At 39.3% G+C, this 18,677-nt stretch overlaps 1 protein-coding gene across 4 annotated transcripts in view; it reads left to right on the top strand.

Moving 5' to 3' along the window:
• Positions 1 to 2,113: 2,113 nt before the first annotated feature.
• The window catches only part of palld (palladin, cytoskeletal associated protein), an 81,255-nt gene continuing 64,691 nt past the window's right edge, over positions 2,114 to 18,677 (top strand). For 3 of the 4 annotated variants that reach the window (XM_038300107.1, XM_038300109.1, XM_038300106.1), the window contains exons 1-2: positions 2,114 to 2,272; positions 4,644 to 5,600. In XM_038300107.1, the coding sequence (XP_038156035.1) occupies positions 4,645 to 5,600 (956 nt within the window). In that variant the 5' untranslated portion in view covers positions 2,114 to 2,272; position 4,644. The remainder of the gene's footprint in view (positions 2,273 to 4,643; positions 5,601 to 18,677) is intronic. The other variant, XM_038300108.1, reaches the window with a different exon arrangement.

Here is an 18,677-nt window from a genome sequence, read left to right as displayed (position 1 = left end):
TATATATATATATATATATATATATATATATATATATATATATATATATATATATATATATATATATGTGTGTGTGTGTGTGTATGTCTTTGTAGCTATATGTATGTATATGTGTAAACAAGTGTATATTTATAATAAAAATGCAGAAGTGTGGCTTGTTGCAAATCAGAAATGGCTTTCTTTCATTGGTGGCTTTTTTCTCGTATTTATTCAACAGAGCCTAGATGTGGGGACACCTAAAAGACGTCCTGACAACAGACTCTCGGACCTGAGCTGCAGACTTCTGCAGCCCCTACAGAGTTAAAGTAGTCATTTTGGCTACTTCTTGGATTAATCCTGTCTATTTCTATTTTGTCAGTTTAGATTAATAACCATGGTTCCTAGAACTAAAGATATTGTGTTACAACATCATCCTGCTTTAAACTCATCAGTGACCTTCTTCCTTACCTGGTTGTTGTTTGCCTTGGTCTTTTTTCTTCTGCTATTTGACTAATATACTTTAACTAACACTGCCTAAAGAACAGATCAATAACGTATAATTGTCTCCACTTAACATGTATGAATGGAGGAACAAGAGAGTCACTAAAGAAGAAAAACAGCCATTTCATATTTAACATTTTAATTGGAAATCCAATCTGTATTTTCTTATTGTACATCTTAAACAGAAATTCAAAGAGGAAGTGTAAATTTTATTTATTAATCCATTATTAAAGATTGCATTTTGAAAATGTATTTTTAAATCCCATTTCTAAATTAGAGACTTAAAAACCACAAACATAAATATGATAAGACATTTCCTAGTCACTCATCTAAAATGTTATTTCCATTTACATTTAATTTTTCACCTTCCATTTTCAAATCCTATTGAAATTGCATTTTCTTTTGACTTTACCCTCCCTATTTCCATTTTCAGTGACTGTTCTGGTCCCTACACACAATGAAAACCAGTTAAACCAATCCAAGTTACTCCTCAGTTTTAGCCAGTTCTCTCATTGTTTAGGCTGCCACACCTGCGTTACAAAATGACAAATCTCCATTTAGAAATAGGATTTTTTAATCAATATTTAAGTATTTGAAAATGGATTAATAAGCATCGTTTACAATTTCTCTTTAAATAATTCTGTTTTACATATACAATTATAAAATCCTTTTCAAATTGTATTTGTATGATTATGAATTTTGAATTTGAAATGGCTGTTTTATTTTTCCTGACTCTTCTGGCCCTCCGTATTGTGTACTATTTGGCTGGCTTCACAACATAGATGTTTTATGGTTACAAGTTGACAACATGTGGGAAATTTTATTTTTCAAGGCAGCGTGGAATAAACGCTTGCATTTCAGTGGTGCCATAAAAGAAAGCTAGATATATTCTGCTTCTGTTCTCATGTTCATGAATCAGAAAACAAAGCTACAGTGAGTCTGGATGTTATTTTAGGAAGTTACAACTAAGTAATGCAGCTTTTTATAATTGATACTGAATACAGGGGGCTGATTGTCATGGACTGATACATAAAGAGAATTCCAGATTGCTCATTAGTTGTTGGACAGGCATGTATGTGTGATGACAGTGAAAATACCTCCCAGACTTATCACCTGCACTTAACTGTAATCAGTAGATTGAAGAAGAACCAGAATAGCTCAGCGGGTGCAAAATGTGATAGTGGGCTCAGAATAGACTAAATGAGGCTGCATGATCTCAGATAGCCTAACTATCTAACAGACTGTTTTAACGTAGGTCTAAGATGTCTTTTTGTAGCATACTGGAAAAAAAAAATCAGAAAAATGCATTAAGTAGATGGTTAGAGAGCTGGAAATAATAAGTGATTGACAGTGCTCAGAACTTAAACCTTTTAGATTTGACTAAACCCTAAACTCAAAAGAGTGTTAGGACTGTAAGCAAACCCTTTGTTTTAACATTACAACTTTCCGTACCACTGAGTTTAATTAATAAATTCTGGTTCAGTACAGAAAATGTCACCTCCGCCTTCTGTTCCTCAGGACCACCTCTATACTTTGTCCTCTTGCCAGGAGTCTGGCTGTGTAACATTAGCCAGGGGCCAAATATAGCCCCACACAGTGAGCAGTTAGGGACCGGCACAGATGGGACAGCAGCGAGTTGCATAGGCAGTACCCAATTGGACCCTGAACCTGAGAGGTCCTGCTGACTGTCTGACCAATAAGACGAGGGAAAGCAAAGAGAAGCTTCTTTTTGTTTCTTCCCTGCATAAACAAGAGGAACCCAGAACCAGGGAAGGACAATCACACAAACAAGGTAAATTTGACATATTTTATTATATTGTTTCTTAACTATCCGACAGACAAATGACTTAGTTATATAGTAAAGCTGTTTCAAAAAAAGCTTTTTTCATTAAACGGGTTAATTTATGTTGCCTTCTCTGCCAGAGTTATAATTTCCTCACATTTCAAGTTATATGTTTGCCCTTAATATATAAAAAATGTCTCAATACACTGGAAGCATTTACAGCGACACTCTGGTACAGCATTGAATATAAAAAATGGATTATGCCAATTGGTCTCAGTGTCACATATTTTCCACATCCACATTTAATCAAAGGTGTGAAGTTATTATCGCTCTATTCTTCATCTTTATTTGTGATCTTCTGTGAAGTGATCATCACTGCATGTTTGTAAAAATGTCTCCACTGATACCTGTGTTGTGGCTGTTTAGAGGTAGCAGCCCTTTACTTCAGCTTCTGGGGAGCGGCGCTGCTGTGAAACATAGCCCAGGGGATTATAAATAACAACAGCTGGTCTTCAGGACGCCATGAGGCTCTGAGTGTCACATCATCTGCGTATCAAGTCCAACAGTTTCACAGCATGCACTATTATTCACAAACGTAGACTCAGAATAGGTCAGCTAAAAAAGGATAGTGATTCTGCTCTGTTTTTATTGAGAAAGGAAAACATTGTTTGGCAAGTCTCAAGTTAGGAATCCATCATGGATGACATGTACCTAGGTCCACATCTGTTACATGGTCAATTTCCATTCATTTAGATAAATAATTTATATGCAAGTACTTTAAATCGAATGTTTTTTTTTTGCCATTGATGAGCAAAACAAAACTGGACTCCCTAAAAATGAAAGAGGGATAACTACTATGAGTCCAGCCCATATGCATTTAGTATGAATCCTTAAAATGTGATTGAAGATTATTGAACATAATTTTGTTGCTATTATAATATTATTATATGTTGCTGTTGTTATTATAGCCTATCAGTATGAAATCAAAATATAAATGTTTGTTTAATCATGTATGCACATACTTTCACAGAAAAAGGCAGGTTTAGCCAAGGGCAATTGTGAAATGTTTAAGAAAGCCAGACCACCATGTTTAGTAGCATTGCTTTTCAATTAGATGTAATGCAAGACTTTGGCTAGACCACTACAAAAGCTTTTTTTTTTTTTCAGAGGCAGACATGCTAATTATATTATTATCCTAAAACCAAGATTGCTTAATTCTCTTCAATGATTTTCTCTTTTAGAGCATATTTATTGGCTTATTCAGTTATGTTAAAGTCGCCCAGGCCCTAAACTATCACAGAAGCCCCATACCATCACACTACCACTTCCATGTTTGATTTAAATTATGCTTTGTTCTTGGAATGGTTCTTTTCAAACTACTGGAGGGAGAGCTGGTAAAGATAACAGCCGTAGGCCAAGTACTCCTGGAAGGTTAACCATGGATCATATCTCGCTAATCTTCTCTTGAGTTCAAAAGCCTTTGATTCGCTTTTTTCAGGATTTACAGACTTGATTCATGTCAATTAAATGTATCTGTTCTAGAAGTTCTTAAAATCTGGGCGTGGTGTATTGCTTTTTGAGTTTTGTTGCCTGCTTAATATTATCAACCTCATGATTTCTTTATTATGTTTAATTACAATAAATTCCTTATTTGAAAACAAGCAGTAATATATTTACATAGAAAAAAAGCACTGCAAAATTTAAACAGCTTTATAATGCTTAAATACCCTCAAATACTTGATTGGATATTAGGATTTAAGGATAACTAACTAATTGCCGGGTTAGTTGGAAAGTTTTTCTTTCTGTAATCAGTGAGAATTATATTCTCTTTGTTCTCTGACGTTCTCTAATTAATCTCTGAGGCATTTATGGATGTACTGCATTAAAAACAAAAGATGCATTTAATAACAAGTATAATTTGTTGCTCTGGATTGTATAGGTATGGCAGTGAAGGGTATTATGACTATATACATTCCATTTAAGAATTATGCATTGTGTTTAAATAACATACTTTTAAGGCTGTAGTTGCAATGTGAAAATATTTTTAAAAATGTTTGATGGGTATGAATACTTTTTTGGACAAACTGTTTAATGTACTCAACACAAAGCGACAAAGAAATTTGGAGCATGTGGAGTGGAACCTCAGTAAAGAACTTTGTTAATACCCACCAGCTGTGCCCAGACAGCAGCGCCCTGAGTCATCCTGTCAGCTATGGCTGTCTGAGCAAGTGATACACTAATATTATGAAGTCTTGATTTTAAACTGGACTTGCTGTCATTGCCCTTTGTAGCTGAATGTCTCATGAACAGTTTACTCTGTACTGGATAAACGAAACACCATAAGAATGGAATGAGTAACGAGGTTTGATTTGTGTTTCAGGATGCAGGACGGGAGTTGGAACCAACCACTCCCCATATCAGTGGTGCTTAAGGATCCAGCAGCAGGTGGGACATTGGAGTGCGATGCAGGTGTGTTTTCTGAGGCCTCCTCTGATGGAGAACTCTTTGACTCATCGACAGAGCAGGATTCTGGACATGGGGACTTTGCAGATTTAACTGCCTTCTTAAGCGCTGATGAAATTAATCTTAGCCTGGACCTGGCCCGGGAGGCCTTCTCTGAGGCAGGTGATTATGAAGATCAAGACAACTCTAGTCTTACACAGCTGGAGCAGGCTCTCCAATCTGCCCCTTCCTTCATAGTGCCCTCTCAAACTACTGAAAACCTCAATACAAGCCCAAACCTGCATCACCAGACCAAAGCTCTTCCTTTCCCAGATGACCATGGAGCAGTTTCTGTTTCCTCCAGCCAGGATCCCACTGCCAGCAAACCTGTACAGGTCTCAGGTGAGGCGCCACCCTCGGCTGAAAAAGTTATACGGCACAAGCCCATGCAGCCCGTGTACAAACAGGATAAACCTAAGCTGATTCACGAAGGCCTCGAACTGAATGATCGAGCGGCTTCAGTTACAGAGTTCTGCAGTCGAGCTGCAACCTTCATTGAGGAACTGTCATCCATTTTCAAAGGTTCTCCTCAGCAGGTGGATGAGGAATCCTCCTCTCCTGACAGTGGGTATCTGTCTCACAGAGGCCAGCAGACTGTCCCCCAGGACTCAGTCTCTACGTCTCTCCCTCCAACCCAACAGGAGGACTTACAGAATAACCCTGAAAATGTGGCAGAAGGAGGTTCTGAGAGGCACCTTTATTCTGGAGCTCCAACAACATCTGAACCCCTGTCCCCGCCTCAGTTTCTCCAAAAGCTTAAGAGTCAGGAAGTTGCTGAAGGAAGTCCAATTCGCCTGGAGTGTAGAGTCCAAGGAAACCCGCTGCCACTCGTCAGGTAAGCTTGAGCAGGATTCTTTTGATTTTATGCTATGGTGTTTTAACAGGGTCTTAATGAGAATAGATACATTTGTGTTAAAATCCACATTAGTATCAATTCTGTTATCAGTTTTCTAATGACTATGAGTTTATTATTTTTTTTATGTTTTTCTTACTGTTTTGAGTCTCATTGTTTACTAGTTTTGTGTGTTAGTTGAGCTCCAATCTAAGATTAGTCCACATATCTCAGGCTCCTTGATTTCTTTTTGCTTCTCAGCTTCTCAGCAGATATAGTAATGTTAGAATGACTCTGGATCCTTAAGTAATTATGACCGGGAGTCTAAATATGCATGTGTTTTTTTGGTCTAGTCTTATCATTTGAATGGGAGAGTTATACAGTAACTCAGAGAAAATGTCAGACTCAGTCCAAATGTGAACATGAATATCAAATAAACATTTAATTTGAAAATAAAACCGCTCATGAAAAAAGTTGTTGCTGTTGTGGAAATGGAATAGACAACAGGTGGAAAGTCTTGGCAATTAGCAAGACACACTCAATAAAGCAGTGGTTCTTTAGGTGGGGTACGCAGACCGCTTTTCAGTTCATGTGCTTTATGGATGATGTTTTGTCCAGTTTTGAGGAACAGGAGGAGCACTGCCAGAGCCCTGCAAAATAACCTACTGCAGGCGACTCCACAAGGATGGTATGAGTGCCCAACAATCACAGATGGGGTTGTGCTAACAGCTCAACACCTTGCAGAATGCTTGATATTTGCGACAGAACACCAGGACTGGCAAATACGCCACTGGGGCCCTGTGCTCTTCACAGATGAAAGCTGGTTTATGCTGAGCACATGTGGCAGACCTCAAAGAGTCCGGAGACACCGTGGAGAGTTATCTGCTGCCTCCAACATCCTTCAGCATGACCAATTTGGCAGTGGGTCAGTAATGGTGTTGGGAGCATTTTTTTTAGGGCCGCACAGCCCTCCATGTGCTCACCAGAGGTAGCATGACTGTCATTAGGTACCGAGATGAGATCCTCAGACCCCATGTGAGACCATATGCTGGCTCAGTTGGCCCTGGGTTCCTCCAAATGCAGGACAATACTAGACCTCATCTGGCTGGAGTGTGTCAGCAGTTCCTACAAGATGAAGGTATTGAAGTTATGGACTGGCCCCGGCCGTTCCCCAGACCGATTTAGCACATCTAGGACATCAGGTATCGATCCTTCTACCAACATCACGTTGCACCACAGATCGTCCAGGAGTTGGATGATGCTTTAGTCCAGGTTTGGGAGGAGATCCCTCAGGAAACAATCTGCCACCTCCTTAGGAGCATGCTCAGGCATTGTAGGGAGGTCATAGAGGTACGTGGAGGCCACAGACAATACTGAACCTCATTTTGACGTGTTTTAAGGACATTACATCAAAGTTAAATCAGCCTGCAGTCTGCTTTTTAACTTATTTTGTGTGACTCCAAAATAATCCAGGCCTCCTATGGTTAATATGTTAAGTGCAGGTAAATACATTTCATTGCTATTGATGAATTTTGGTTTCAGCGCACATTAACCTTTATTTATTTAGTATTCAATGAGAATATTTCCATTATTCAGATCGAGAATTTGTTATATGGGTGTTCCCTTAGAGCAGTGTATATACCCCAGCTGAAAATAACAGATAACTCAAGCCTCTAACCTCTAGATTACACCATATGTAAGTACGGTTCAGTTATGGTTTTTGATATAAGGGATAATGCAAACCATACAGGTTTTTCACTGTATATATGCTTTTTTACATGGTGTGTATCTGGCACCATGTAAGAGATGGTCAATAATAATACAAAAGAAGATAAAAAAAACGGTACTGGAACTGGTACTAATTTGTGTAGAATAGGGTTCAGTAAGGGGCAATGTTTGTTTGCGTATGAGGTGCTTGTAAAGTGGGAAGGGGGCTTAATACAAGGGACTTGTCCAGGATGTCAGTAATGTAGGCCTGCCACTTCTCAGGTGTAATCTCTGAGCATTAAGACCAAGGCTGAAATAATGGTATTATATGATCATTATCTCCAAACCATGCAGCAATGTTGCATGACAAAAAGTCTTGTTGCTTTGATAGCCATATAAGTATAGGAACATCTTGTAAAACCATTGTCACTCAGCAAATAATCAGCGCATCCAAAATGTAACCTGAGACATGATATATTAACTGTGTGTGGAAATGTTGCTAAGCTCTCTGGGCCAAGCTGACCTCACACAGAAACAGTGAGCACTTGTTCTGCTGTCTGATGATTCCATGTTTCAGCTGCTTTCGGGTCAAAGAACTTCTCGAATCATGGGCAATGAAGATGAGTGAGGCTCTCAAGACTTTTATCTCTAAAAATTAAAAAGCAACTATTGCAAAAGTTGAGACTGAAGCAGTTATTTTGTTATCATTATAAACTTTGCTTTTCTTTTAATGTAAAAAAGAAACTTCTTTCTGTCATTATTTTTGTCTGAACTGGATTATGCTAACACTTTTTCTAGGTGTGTGCGCCCTCAGCCCTCCAGAGATTTCACACAGTTTATTATTTTGCCCTTAGATTCATAATGACCTGCAACTATTTAACCCATTATTGCAGGTTATCTTCTTGTGTTTAATGACCTTCTTTGACTACCTGTTGACTCCATCACTGGCACACTTCAAAACATAAGGCAATTCTGGGTGTCGTTGCAATCTAGTTGTGTGAAATGGTAGCACAAAAGTCCATCATGTTCCAATGATCTTTATTTTCTCTCTGTCCCAAATGTTTGAACCAAACTTAGGGAAAAAAATTGCTTTTGCCTGCTGTGATGCAACTGATATATTTATTGCCCACATCAGTAGGGGTGGTAAATATTTTATTTAGTCTTATAATATTCAGACTGTCAGGTATTGTTTATTAACACACTCCCTACTGGCTGTGTGTTCGAATAACAAATGAATGTGTCAATCGAGCTCAAATCATGGTCAGCTTAAATTTGAGGCAACCAGACTTTTCCTCAGTTTTTCAAAAAAACATTTCAACATCCATCCAGGATGCTGGCTTGCATTTGAGCAATTTGTAAATGAAACGCTGATGTTTTTATGCAACATGAAGGTCCAACCTGCTAAGCAGCTTCCAAGAGAAATGCAAATTAGAAACCCACCTGCCCTTCCTCTGGCACATTGGAGTCTTTTGTTTTGTATGAGTTTTGTTTTGGCCATTTCTGTCATGATGACGAGTGTGCAAGTGTGATTTCTTCAGAATGAGTTCCAGGACCGAGTCATAGATGCTTGGAAGCTGAAACCACAATCCATCCCCTCTGTTCAGTAATGTTTTTTTTCTCTTTTAACAAAGATGATTACATGAGCCCCTCTTATAAACCATCTGTCCTCTATGTCTAAAATCCGAACCTCTTGGACTCATCAAAGGTATGTTCTTTGTGTTGCAGGTACATATTGCCCATAGCTACCAGCTTTTCAGTGCTGACCCATGTGTTTTTGTAGTTGTTGTTTGTTTTCTTCATCGCATGAGTCTGAACAGACCCCCCTTGATCCCACCACATGAACAACCCCCCTCAGCTTTGGTCTGGTGTTCTGTCTTTGAGATGAAGCGGTTTTTGTCTGAGTGTTTCTGGCTTTGAAATTCACTGGTATTTTTATTTGGAGGAAATCCATCTAAGTTTCTCAGACACTCATGACACATATGGAATCACAATGCTTTTTTTAAATTTTCTGTTCTCCTCTGTGTTAGGTACTGCCAGGAAGTATGGATGTCCTCAAAATTGTACATTTAAGTTGTCCCCTCCCTTCATGATGAAGTTGAAATCTTTACTTCAGTTACTAGGCAAAGATAATTACCGGTAGGTCTGATTATATTTAGCAAATAATACTACCGTATTTTTGCGACTATAAAGCGCATATAAACGTCTTTTTTTTCCCTCAAAATGTGCGGCGCGCCCTATAGTGCGGTGCGCCCTATGTGTGTTGTTACTGCGGACATTGTTGAGACCACCATGAGAACGTTAAAGGGGGAAGTGTGGACGTGGATTGTGTATAAAAAAACAGGTATGTGCTTTATGCAGAACTCCTCATCTCCTCATTGAGGAGATGATGAAAGAGTGGCTGAGGGAAGTGTATGTAAGGAGACCAGGTGGTTTTTTTCCACGCATCACCATAGCTGTTAATCTGTGACTCCATGCATGCCCATCTCACAGCTGATGTGAAAAACAAGGTGAAACAAATGACGCTGTGCTCGCTGTTATTCCGGGAGGTCTGACAAAGGAACTTCAACCGCTCGACATCGGTGTGAACCGGCCGTTCAAAGTAATGCTACGTTCACATCGGACGCAGCAAGAGCAGCAAAATCGCGTCTGCTGCTTCATTTTTGCTGCTTGTACCATTTAGTTCTGACGCGTGGCTGAAGCAGCTTTGCTGCTCCAGCTGCACGGTGCAAAAATGTGTCTGACGCGCTATGGGCGGAGCTACTCTATCCTTTCTTTGCCTTGCAGCTATATTTGCTGTGATCAGTGGGAATAAAGTAGTTTTAATATGTTTTTAAGTTAGAAAGTCCACCTGAAAACTTAATCAGTGCAGTCAGTTCATCCAGATTACAATCCTGCCTTCTAATATTAGTTCTGTTGGAGCCGCTCAGACCCCCACATACCAGCGGTGCACTGTCAGTAGGAATCCCATTCAACAGCAGCCTCTGGCCGGGTCGCCTTCTCGCGGTTCACCGCCGCAGCTGGTAGGTGTTTTTCATCTAAATAATCTAAACTGCAGGCACCAGGTTTATAAAAAGCGAACGTATTCTGCCGGCAGATTTCTGCTTTTTAAGTTAATTCATGCGTCAATAAACTGTTTCAGAGGAGTGATCACAGCGTTCTGTGTCATCAGCGATGTCTGTCTCACGGCCAGCTCCCAGGTTTGATTAATACTTTGTAATAAATACATGAATAAAGCACAAACATACTCAGTTGTGCTACCACTCTATTTTTAAATACGCAGTAGAGGTATTTAAAGGTAGTATATAAAACCCGCGCCCTATAATCCCGTGCGCCTTATGTGTGTGTTAAATACAGTAATGGCACACATAACTGAGACTGCGCCTTTTAGTACGGTGGGCCTTATGGTCGTGAAAATACGGTATGTGCTTCTTTCCTCACTGGAAAAAATCTAAGCAAATAATTTTTCTAAAAATAAGTGCAGTTTTTATCCAATTAAGGAAGTTATTGAGACACTTTTCCAATGGGAAAAGATAATTTACATTTAAAATAAGAAAAAAACAATTGCATTCTCTTAATTAAAGCGCATATAATCTAATCATCTCATTTTAGGGGTAAAAAGTCGCATTCCATTGGAAAATATCTTATCTACCTGCTTAAATTCAGGGTGAATACCCTGAATTTAAGAAATGTTGACTTATTTCTCGATGGTTTTTGCAGTGCACATGAGTCTTTAGCTTATTTTAGTAAAAAAAAAGCCCAATGTTACACAAACATTGTTGAAGATGAGGCAGCAGATGTAACGATTCAGACAGAGAACCTGATAACTCGGCCTGACATGTCTTTTTATTATTATTATTTTTTTAAACAAAGAAAGGTTTGGTGAGTGAAAGCACTAAATAATGTGTGCATATTGAATAACGTTCATTAACTGATCCAATTACTTTTTTCCTTTTTAAAATGCCAAGTTAGTTAATACAATTTTAATGTATTAATGTCCGTGTTAACAGTATAAACTCTCACCTGATAAGTTTATGAAAACCTGTTTGATTGCGTGAAGAACATAAACTAAAAACAGCACTGACCTTCTCTATATGACTGGGACTTTAAGCCATAGTGTTGGTGATGTTGACCAGAACCAGATCCTACCTTCCATGCTGACTGTCACAGATAAAGTTAGTGATGTTGGAGGCTGCCAGATGGTGAAAGTTACTCCTGTGTTGACATTTTGAGGGCTTTAGTTTGGGGAACATCAGCCCAGTGATGGCTCATTTATCCAGTTCTGCTGGTACAAACTGAACCCTTTGAATAACATTTTATCTATAGCGTAGTCCTGTCTAAGGCCACTAAACTTTTGTACCTTTAAAGAAATTTTTCATGATTAGCTGCCACAAAGTACTGCATAACTGTGAAGACATCCATCCATCCATCCATCCATCCATCCATCCATCCATCCATCCATCCATCCATCCATCCATCCATCCATCCATCCATCCATCCATCCATCCATCCATCCATCCATCCATCCATCCATCCATCCATCCATCCTCTCTCAAGCTTATCCAAACCGGGGTAGCAAGGGGTGCTGGTGCCTATCTCCAGCTGTCTATGGGCGAGAGGCTGGTTAAACCCTGGACAGGTCGTGGGAAGACACAGTGCGATTTAAAATATGTACCTATATTCTTACCTTTAACAATAAAACCATAATTTTTTATTTTGACTGCCTTGTTTGATGGCGTTGAACTAAGACTCCACCTCACAGTATTAAGAACACCCTCATCAAAACACGGTGGTGGCAGCCTGCTGCTGTGGAATACATTCTCTTAGCAGGAAAGATAATCTTTATCTTGAAAGGAGGATTAAAAGTAGCTTAACCCCTAGAACCCTACGGACCCACCGGTGGGTCCAGCTGCTACATGACCTCGTTAACAAACCCCCAGTATTGATGTAAAAAACACATTTGGCACAGTTTGGTGACATTTTTGGATAAATGTGCCAAAATGGCCTCTCCGCCTAAGAAATTTCTCACTAATACCATTCTAAAATAAATATGATTCATCTGATTGAGTCCAAATTTGGTATATTTTTACACAACATTTAGATTTAAAAGTCTGTACTACTTTTTTGTGCTATAAATAATATTTTGGTAGTGTTTTGCAATGTTTATTTCAAAGAACATTTTGGCGAGGTTCAAAAAATGCAAAATATTTTGTATTTTGTCCCTAATATTTCAGGCAGGGTCAAAGCTACAATGGTGCTGACACCAGAAAACCATTCTATGACATCTTACCTTTACAGAGGTACCAAAAGTTTATTCTTAAATCTAATAGCTGTGAGGCTATAAGTGATTTACTTTTGTGTGTTTTTGTCAGGCAGAAATTTATTTATACCCCCTGAGGGTGTAAGAGATTAAAGCACACCATCCTGGAAGAGGCCCCGTTTGGTTTTAAAACTGCCCAGTCAAAGACAGACCTACATACAACTGAGAGACTATAGCAACAAAATCTCATCTAACTGAGCTTTAGCTATTAAAAAAAATGACCAAAAAGTTCTATTAACAGATGTGCAAAGCTTATAGATGCATATTCCCATTAGACATGTTTGCCTGTATTTTAATTTAAAACGAAGTTCCACTTTTTTGGGTGGTTGGATATAAGCTGCTTCTACTATCAGAAATATCTGAAAAGCATATATCAGTTTCTGATAAACCACATTTCTGACCTATTTTGTACTGGTTGTCACCTAAAGCTCCAATACAACCCATTGTGTTGATAAGGTAATGAGATGTGAGGAAAAAACATTTTTGTTGCTTTGCAAGGCGGCACTGAATGCAAGATAAGCGTTAGGAACAGACTTGAACAGTCAGCCAAATATACTCATCTCATTTTATCTTTAATAGATCTCAGGCTATCGTCTGATTATTTACTAAAGACAAATACCAGAACAATTTAAACCGTCACAATAATTAATTGGGATTTGGCGTTTTTGACTGGTTTCCAGATTCCTATTTGTTAGTACACCTATTCAACCATTAATTCAGCCAACTGCTTAGTTTCTTTTCAGATCTAATCTTTAGGTGTATGTCTGTATGCAATCAAAAGACACAGCTTACCACTTAGGATGTGTATCTCCCTTTTTCACTGTCAGGGGCCTCTTCTTTGGCTGTATAAATAGGCTTCCAGGGAGTAGGAGCCAAGCACAGGAATGTGTGCAATCCAATGACAAGGCGTTTTCAGAACAGGCTCCACATCTCCCCACACCTTCTTGGGAAACATGAAGCATGTTTAACTGCAGGGAAACAGGAGAGCAGGAGCACTACAGGAGCAGCTACATTATGCTGTATAACACAGAGAATGGAGTGCAGAGAACTGAGGAGGGAAAAATAGTCAACAGTTAAAGTTTTGTTTTCTTTTGTCCGTCGTAAATGATTCTCATCAGGAACAAATCTGTATATCAGACAAAAAAAGCTTATGTAAATACAGAATGTGGTTTTGAAATAATGATTTCATTATGTAAAGGAATAAAAAAAAATCTCTGCAAACCAACCTGATCCTGTGGGAAAATGTAAACTGTTTGTACCACCATTAGCAGAAGCAGCTGACATCAAACATTTGCTCTAACAGACGATGAGTCTTTTAAATCACAGCGGAGGAATTTTAGCTCACTTTGCTGAATTATTTTATTCCAAACACCCTGGAGTGTTTTCAAACATGAACCGTCTGGTTCTAGCCTGGGTGCCAGTCAGAACTTAGTCCCGCCCACAAGGTTTGAGTTCGGGGAAGTTCGGTCTGGCTCTGCTCCATAGTAGCGCGAGTATTAAAGCCCACTGTCAGGCGATCCAATCAAATTGTCAGGGCGGACTTTATACGATGATGGACAGATGATCAAGAGTAACGTAATCAACCACGTGACCAAAGCGCGCTAGGGTGACAACAATAATGGCTGCCGCTGGAGAGTTTGGGTGAGGACGCGGGGCATGTGGATGGTCGTTTGGTGCATGGCGCGTGTTTTGAAGCTGCTTATGGAGAAATGTCTTGGGCCGTGAGTAGTGAGGAAACAGGAAGCGATTCTTGTGGGATGGAAGAGGGAAATAGTGACAATGAAGGTTGGAAGATAGCAACATCAAAAAATGAGAAAAAGCGGAAAAAACAGAGATCAGTTCAAGGGGAATCTAGTTCAGAACAATCCAGTGATGATCATTCCATACATTCCACAGCACAACAAAATGAATTCAAAGTCATATTCAAAGTCGTTAATCAGGCAGACTCTTTTACAAATTGGAATCCGGTTCACTTAACAAAAACCATCAATAAACTTGTCGGAGAAGTCAGAGGTGCCAGAATTCTGTACAGTGGAGACCTGCTAATTAACTGCAGAGACAGCGCCCAGCAAGGCAAAGCAATACGGATCAACAAAATTGACGGGATAAGAGTTCAGTGCAGCCTAATGGAGAACAAAAAGATCAGCAGGGGAGTCATTGGAGGAGTTCCTCTAAAAATTTCTGAAAAAGAGATTCTGGAAAACATAAGCGGTGCAAAAGTAAAAGAAGTAAAACGGTTAAAAACAACAAGAAACGGAGAAAGATCTGACAGTTTATCAGTGCTAATTAAATTTGAGGAAGAGCAATTACCAAGCAAAGTATTCATCGGTTACATAAGCTATAATGTCAAAATCTACAATCCTCCACCATTGAGATGTTTCAAATGCCAAAAATTCGGTCACATTGCAGCAGTTTGTAAAGGGAAACAGAGGTGTGGAAGGTGTGCAGGAGAACATGAGTACGGAAAATGTGGAAAAGAAGCTAAAATAAAATGCTGTAATTGTGGTGGAGAACATACTGCTGCCTATCGCGGCTGTGAAGCAAGCAAAAGGTCTGAGGAAATTAAAAAAATGAAATTTGAGCTCGGAATAACCTACGCTGAAGCTGCAAAAAGGATCCCATCTCAGTCAGAAAAACCCAAACCTACAGTTCAACACACGGCAAATTCCAAACCTCTAGAGAATCAAAAAATTGATGAAGACTCACTTATTGTTAAAAAGACAAATTTTGTTCTTTTCATGGTAGAAGTAATTAATTGTACTGCACAGACAACAAAAAAAAACGGAAAAAATCAAAATAATAGTGAAGGCTGCAGAAAAATATCTGGACATTAAAGATTTGAACTGGGAGATGGTTGGAAGTATGATGGGAGGACCGATGGGACCATCAGAAACTGGCAGAGTTAAGATGACCTAGAGTAAATTAAAAATTATATGGGCAAATGTGATTTAGTATTATGTTGGTTTAAGTTACACAGGTTTTTTTTTTTTTTTTTTTTTTTTTTTTTTTTTTTTTTTTTTTTTTGGGGGGGGGGGGGGGGGGGCCGAATCGTTTTCTGTTTTCTTGCTTTACTCCATATCAGTTGGTGGCGGTAATGCACAATTCACAAGTCTGCCAACCGCCATAAAACCCCATAAGAAGAAGAAGAGTTTGGGTGAGTAGATTCTGCTATTAGGTCTGTTCTAGAAGATATCGACAGCAAATTAATTTTAAAAGAGGAACAGAGAAACGCGAAACTGCACGCTTTGATTTTTGTGGACAACAACTATGCCTCGCTTAACATACGTCACGCACTCCGTTGCTCTTATTGGTTGTAGGTCTATCCAATTGAGTGCAAAGGCATTTTTTTTCCTGGTTCGTTCGAAACACGCCCCATAATCACAGCTCTATGGAGCAGTATCAGACTCATATTCTGACTAGAATTGAGTCGGACTACGTCAGGCTAGTCTGGTTCAGGTCATGCCACAGGATCTTAGCTAGATTTAAGTCCAGACTTTAAAGAGGACGCTCCAGAACCTTCACTTTTCAGCCATTCAGAGGTGCACTTTGTTAAGCAAATGTGTTTGAGTTTAGGGGAAACTCTGATGTTCCATCAAACTCCATCAGGAATAGCTATGGCAAGTTTTCAAATTCTTGAACAATCAAAGTAGTCAAAGACCACTGAAATGAAGTTCTCTTCCTGAAATAAAGGCTTACTTTCATTCCAAATGGACATGTTCCCTCCCAAAAAGCTGTCCCTTTCTCTTGTTGCACCGAAGGAGTTCTTTTTCTCCACAGTTACACAGTTCTCTTTATTTTCTGCTTATGGTAAAAGACCAGTTGGTTATTTTGAGTGCTTTTTATGTGTGTGTTTTAAAAATACCTTAAATTGTTTTTAGTTGCCTAGCTAATTAAATCATCAACTCACGGCCCTGATTCTGGTCGGCCGGCCACTCTTTGAAACTTTCACCACCAAAAACATTCCTGATCATCTCTAAACCAACAGCTACCTGGACTTCTGTGGACATGAGTGGCTAAATATTCAGACTCTTTAGTCTGTTTTATAATTTTTTCTCACAGTACTGTTTCCATCACATTTGGTTTGTACAAGGTATTTTTTCTCCACATAAGAAACATCAGAGCTGGATCAAGTTTTTTGTTATGAGTTTTGCTGCTGGATGGTATATTCTGTGCATTTTTATTGCAGAGTTGCCTCTATGTGTAATCCTCAGTGTCTGGGCACTAGATGGCAGCAGATTGTTTAAGAATCCAAATGATTCTCCTTCTACATAGGTACTCTTTAGGAAAGGAAAATAAACTACTGTGACCTAAAGACAATCCTGCATAAATTATTAGTGATATACTTTCAGTTGTGCATGAAACATTTTCCACATACACAAATATAATACAGGGTTAGTGTTGTTTTTTCCACATGTGTCCATGCTGTTTATTTGTGTCTGTTATTTGCACTTTTAGATTAAATTTGACTAATTTCTAAGGAAAGAACTCCTTTCCCATGGTGAAGCACCTTTGATGCATTTGCCAGAGCGAGCAGGTGATGCACCTCCTCAGCTCTAACGAGCTGGCTCTGATCCCATGCCAGAATTTTGCACAGTGAGGATACATTCCTGGTGGCTGGGAGTTAGGCGTGACCCTTCGTGGTCAACCACAAGCTGTCTCAGCCAAAGAGTATTATGGTACTGAGCGCCTGGTATTCTTCAGCATGCCCTCATTCCCCTCACACACAATACATAATGCAGTGCTCTGTTTTTAGGGATGATTTTCTCATCTTGGGATGCATGCAAGTTACATCCCAATGGGAAATGACGCATTTCTTTACCCTGAGTTCATACTTTTTTTATTTAAGGGGTTGGGTTTGAATGAGGATCAGAAATCAGGGAATGTGTTGAGTCAGCGAAAGACCCAGTGTATCTCTGAAGCTGTTAAAGAGAGCGTGTCTAAACATCATTGCTGGTGTGAGGTCCCACTGTGCAAAGCACCAAACATGCCTTTTTATTACAGTTTACTGCAAACAGAGAAAATCACTAGCATGCTAATTCCTGGAATTTCTCGTGATGCTCTCCTACATATCATTACTCTGACTGCCGTCTGTGCAAACGAGCCAATTCAAAGCTTGAGATGTCGAACATTTAGGGATGATGGGCAATTAAGGGCGGGAGCAGCCTTGGTTTCTAAGTTTCAGACAAATACATGAAAACCACAATGGAAACATTTGGATGCTTTAGTGGCTGCTAAACCGTTCTGCCCAGACATCCATGCAAAGCAAAGTTTCCAAACCCAAGATAAGAATAAATGTGTCATTCGCTCCCAGTTATATGCTATAGTGAAATGCATGTGCAGATGTTATCATTCTTCTCTGTTTCAGTCAGACATATTTAGCACAGCAAGCACAAACATTTTTTTTTATATATATTTAAAAAGCCCCCCCTGGCTCTGTGTCTGTGCATCTGTCTCCATTTTAGCTGCTTTTCCAAAGTAAGTCTAATTTTAAATGGAGTTTAGAAAAATATAAAGCAGGCCATGAACTGCATGATGATTTAATACAAATTTAATGTGATTGCAATATAACTCTCTGCATCCAATTCAGTTCAGTTTATTTATATAGCGCCAATTCACAACACATGTCATCTCAAGGCACTTTACAGGGATAATTCAACCAGATCATACAGTCAAATATATTCAAAGTTTTCTATCTAAGGAAAAGCATTTGTTTGCATTGAAATCATTGACTCGAAGGCAATCCCTCACAGAAGCATGCTTATAGCGACAGTGGAGAGGAAAACTCCCTTTTAAGAAGTAAGAAACCTCCATTAAAACCAGGCTCAGTGTTAGCTGCCATCTGCCGAGGCCGACTGGAGTTTAAGGAGACAGAAGCAGAGATACAGAAAGAAGCAGAGATACAAAGGAACTTGTCAACCAGCTCCACGGGAGGCCCCGTCCAGGAAAGATGCAGCCAGACAGAGGAGCTCTGAGCCAGCCCCCACATCAGAGGATGAAGAGAGAGCATCCAGCCAGACACAGTCAGTGAAACAGGACTAAACTGAAAAATAGGCCGA

Source organism: Cyprinodon tularosa, unplaced genomic scaffold (genome assembly GCF_016077235.1).
Source record: "Cyprinodon tularosa strain WSP-4 unplaced genomic scaffold, ASM1607723v1 ctg440, whole genome shotgun sequence".
Taxonomy (NCBI): domain Eukaryota; kingdom Metazoa; phylum Chordata; class Actinopteri; order Cyprinodontiformes; family Cyprinodontidae; genus Cyprinodon; species Cyprinodon tularosa.
The sequence above is the reverse complement of the archived record's forward strand: the minus strand, read 5'-3'. Positions and strand labels throughout refer to the sequence as shown.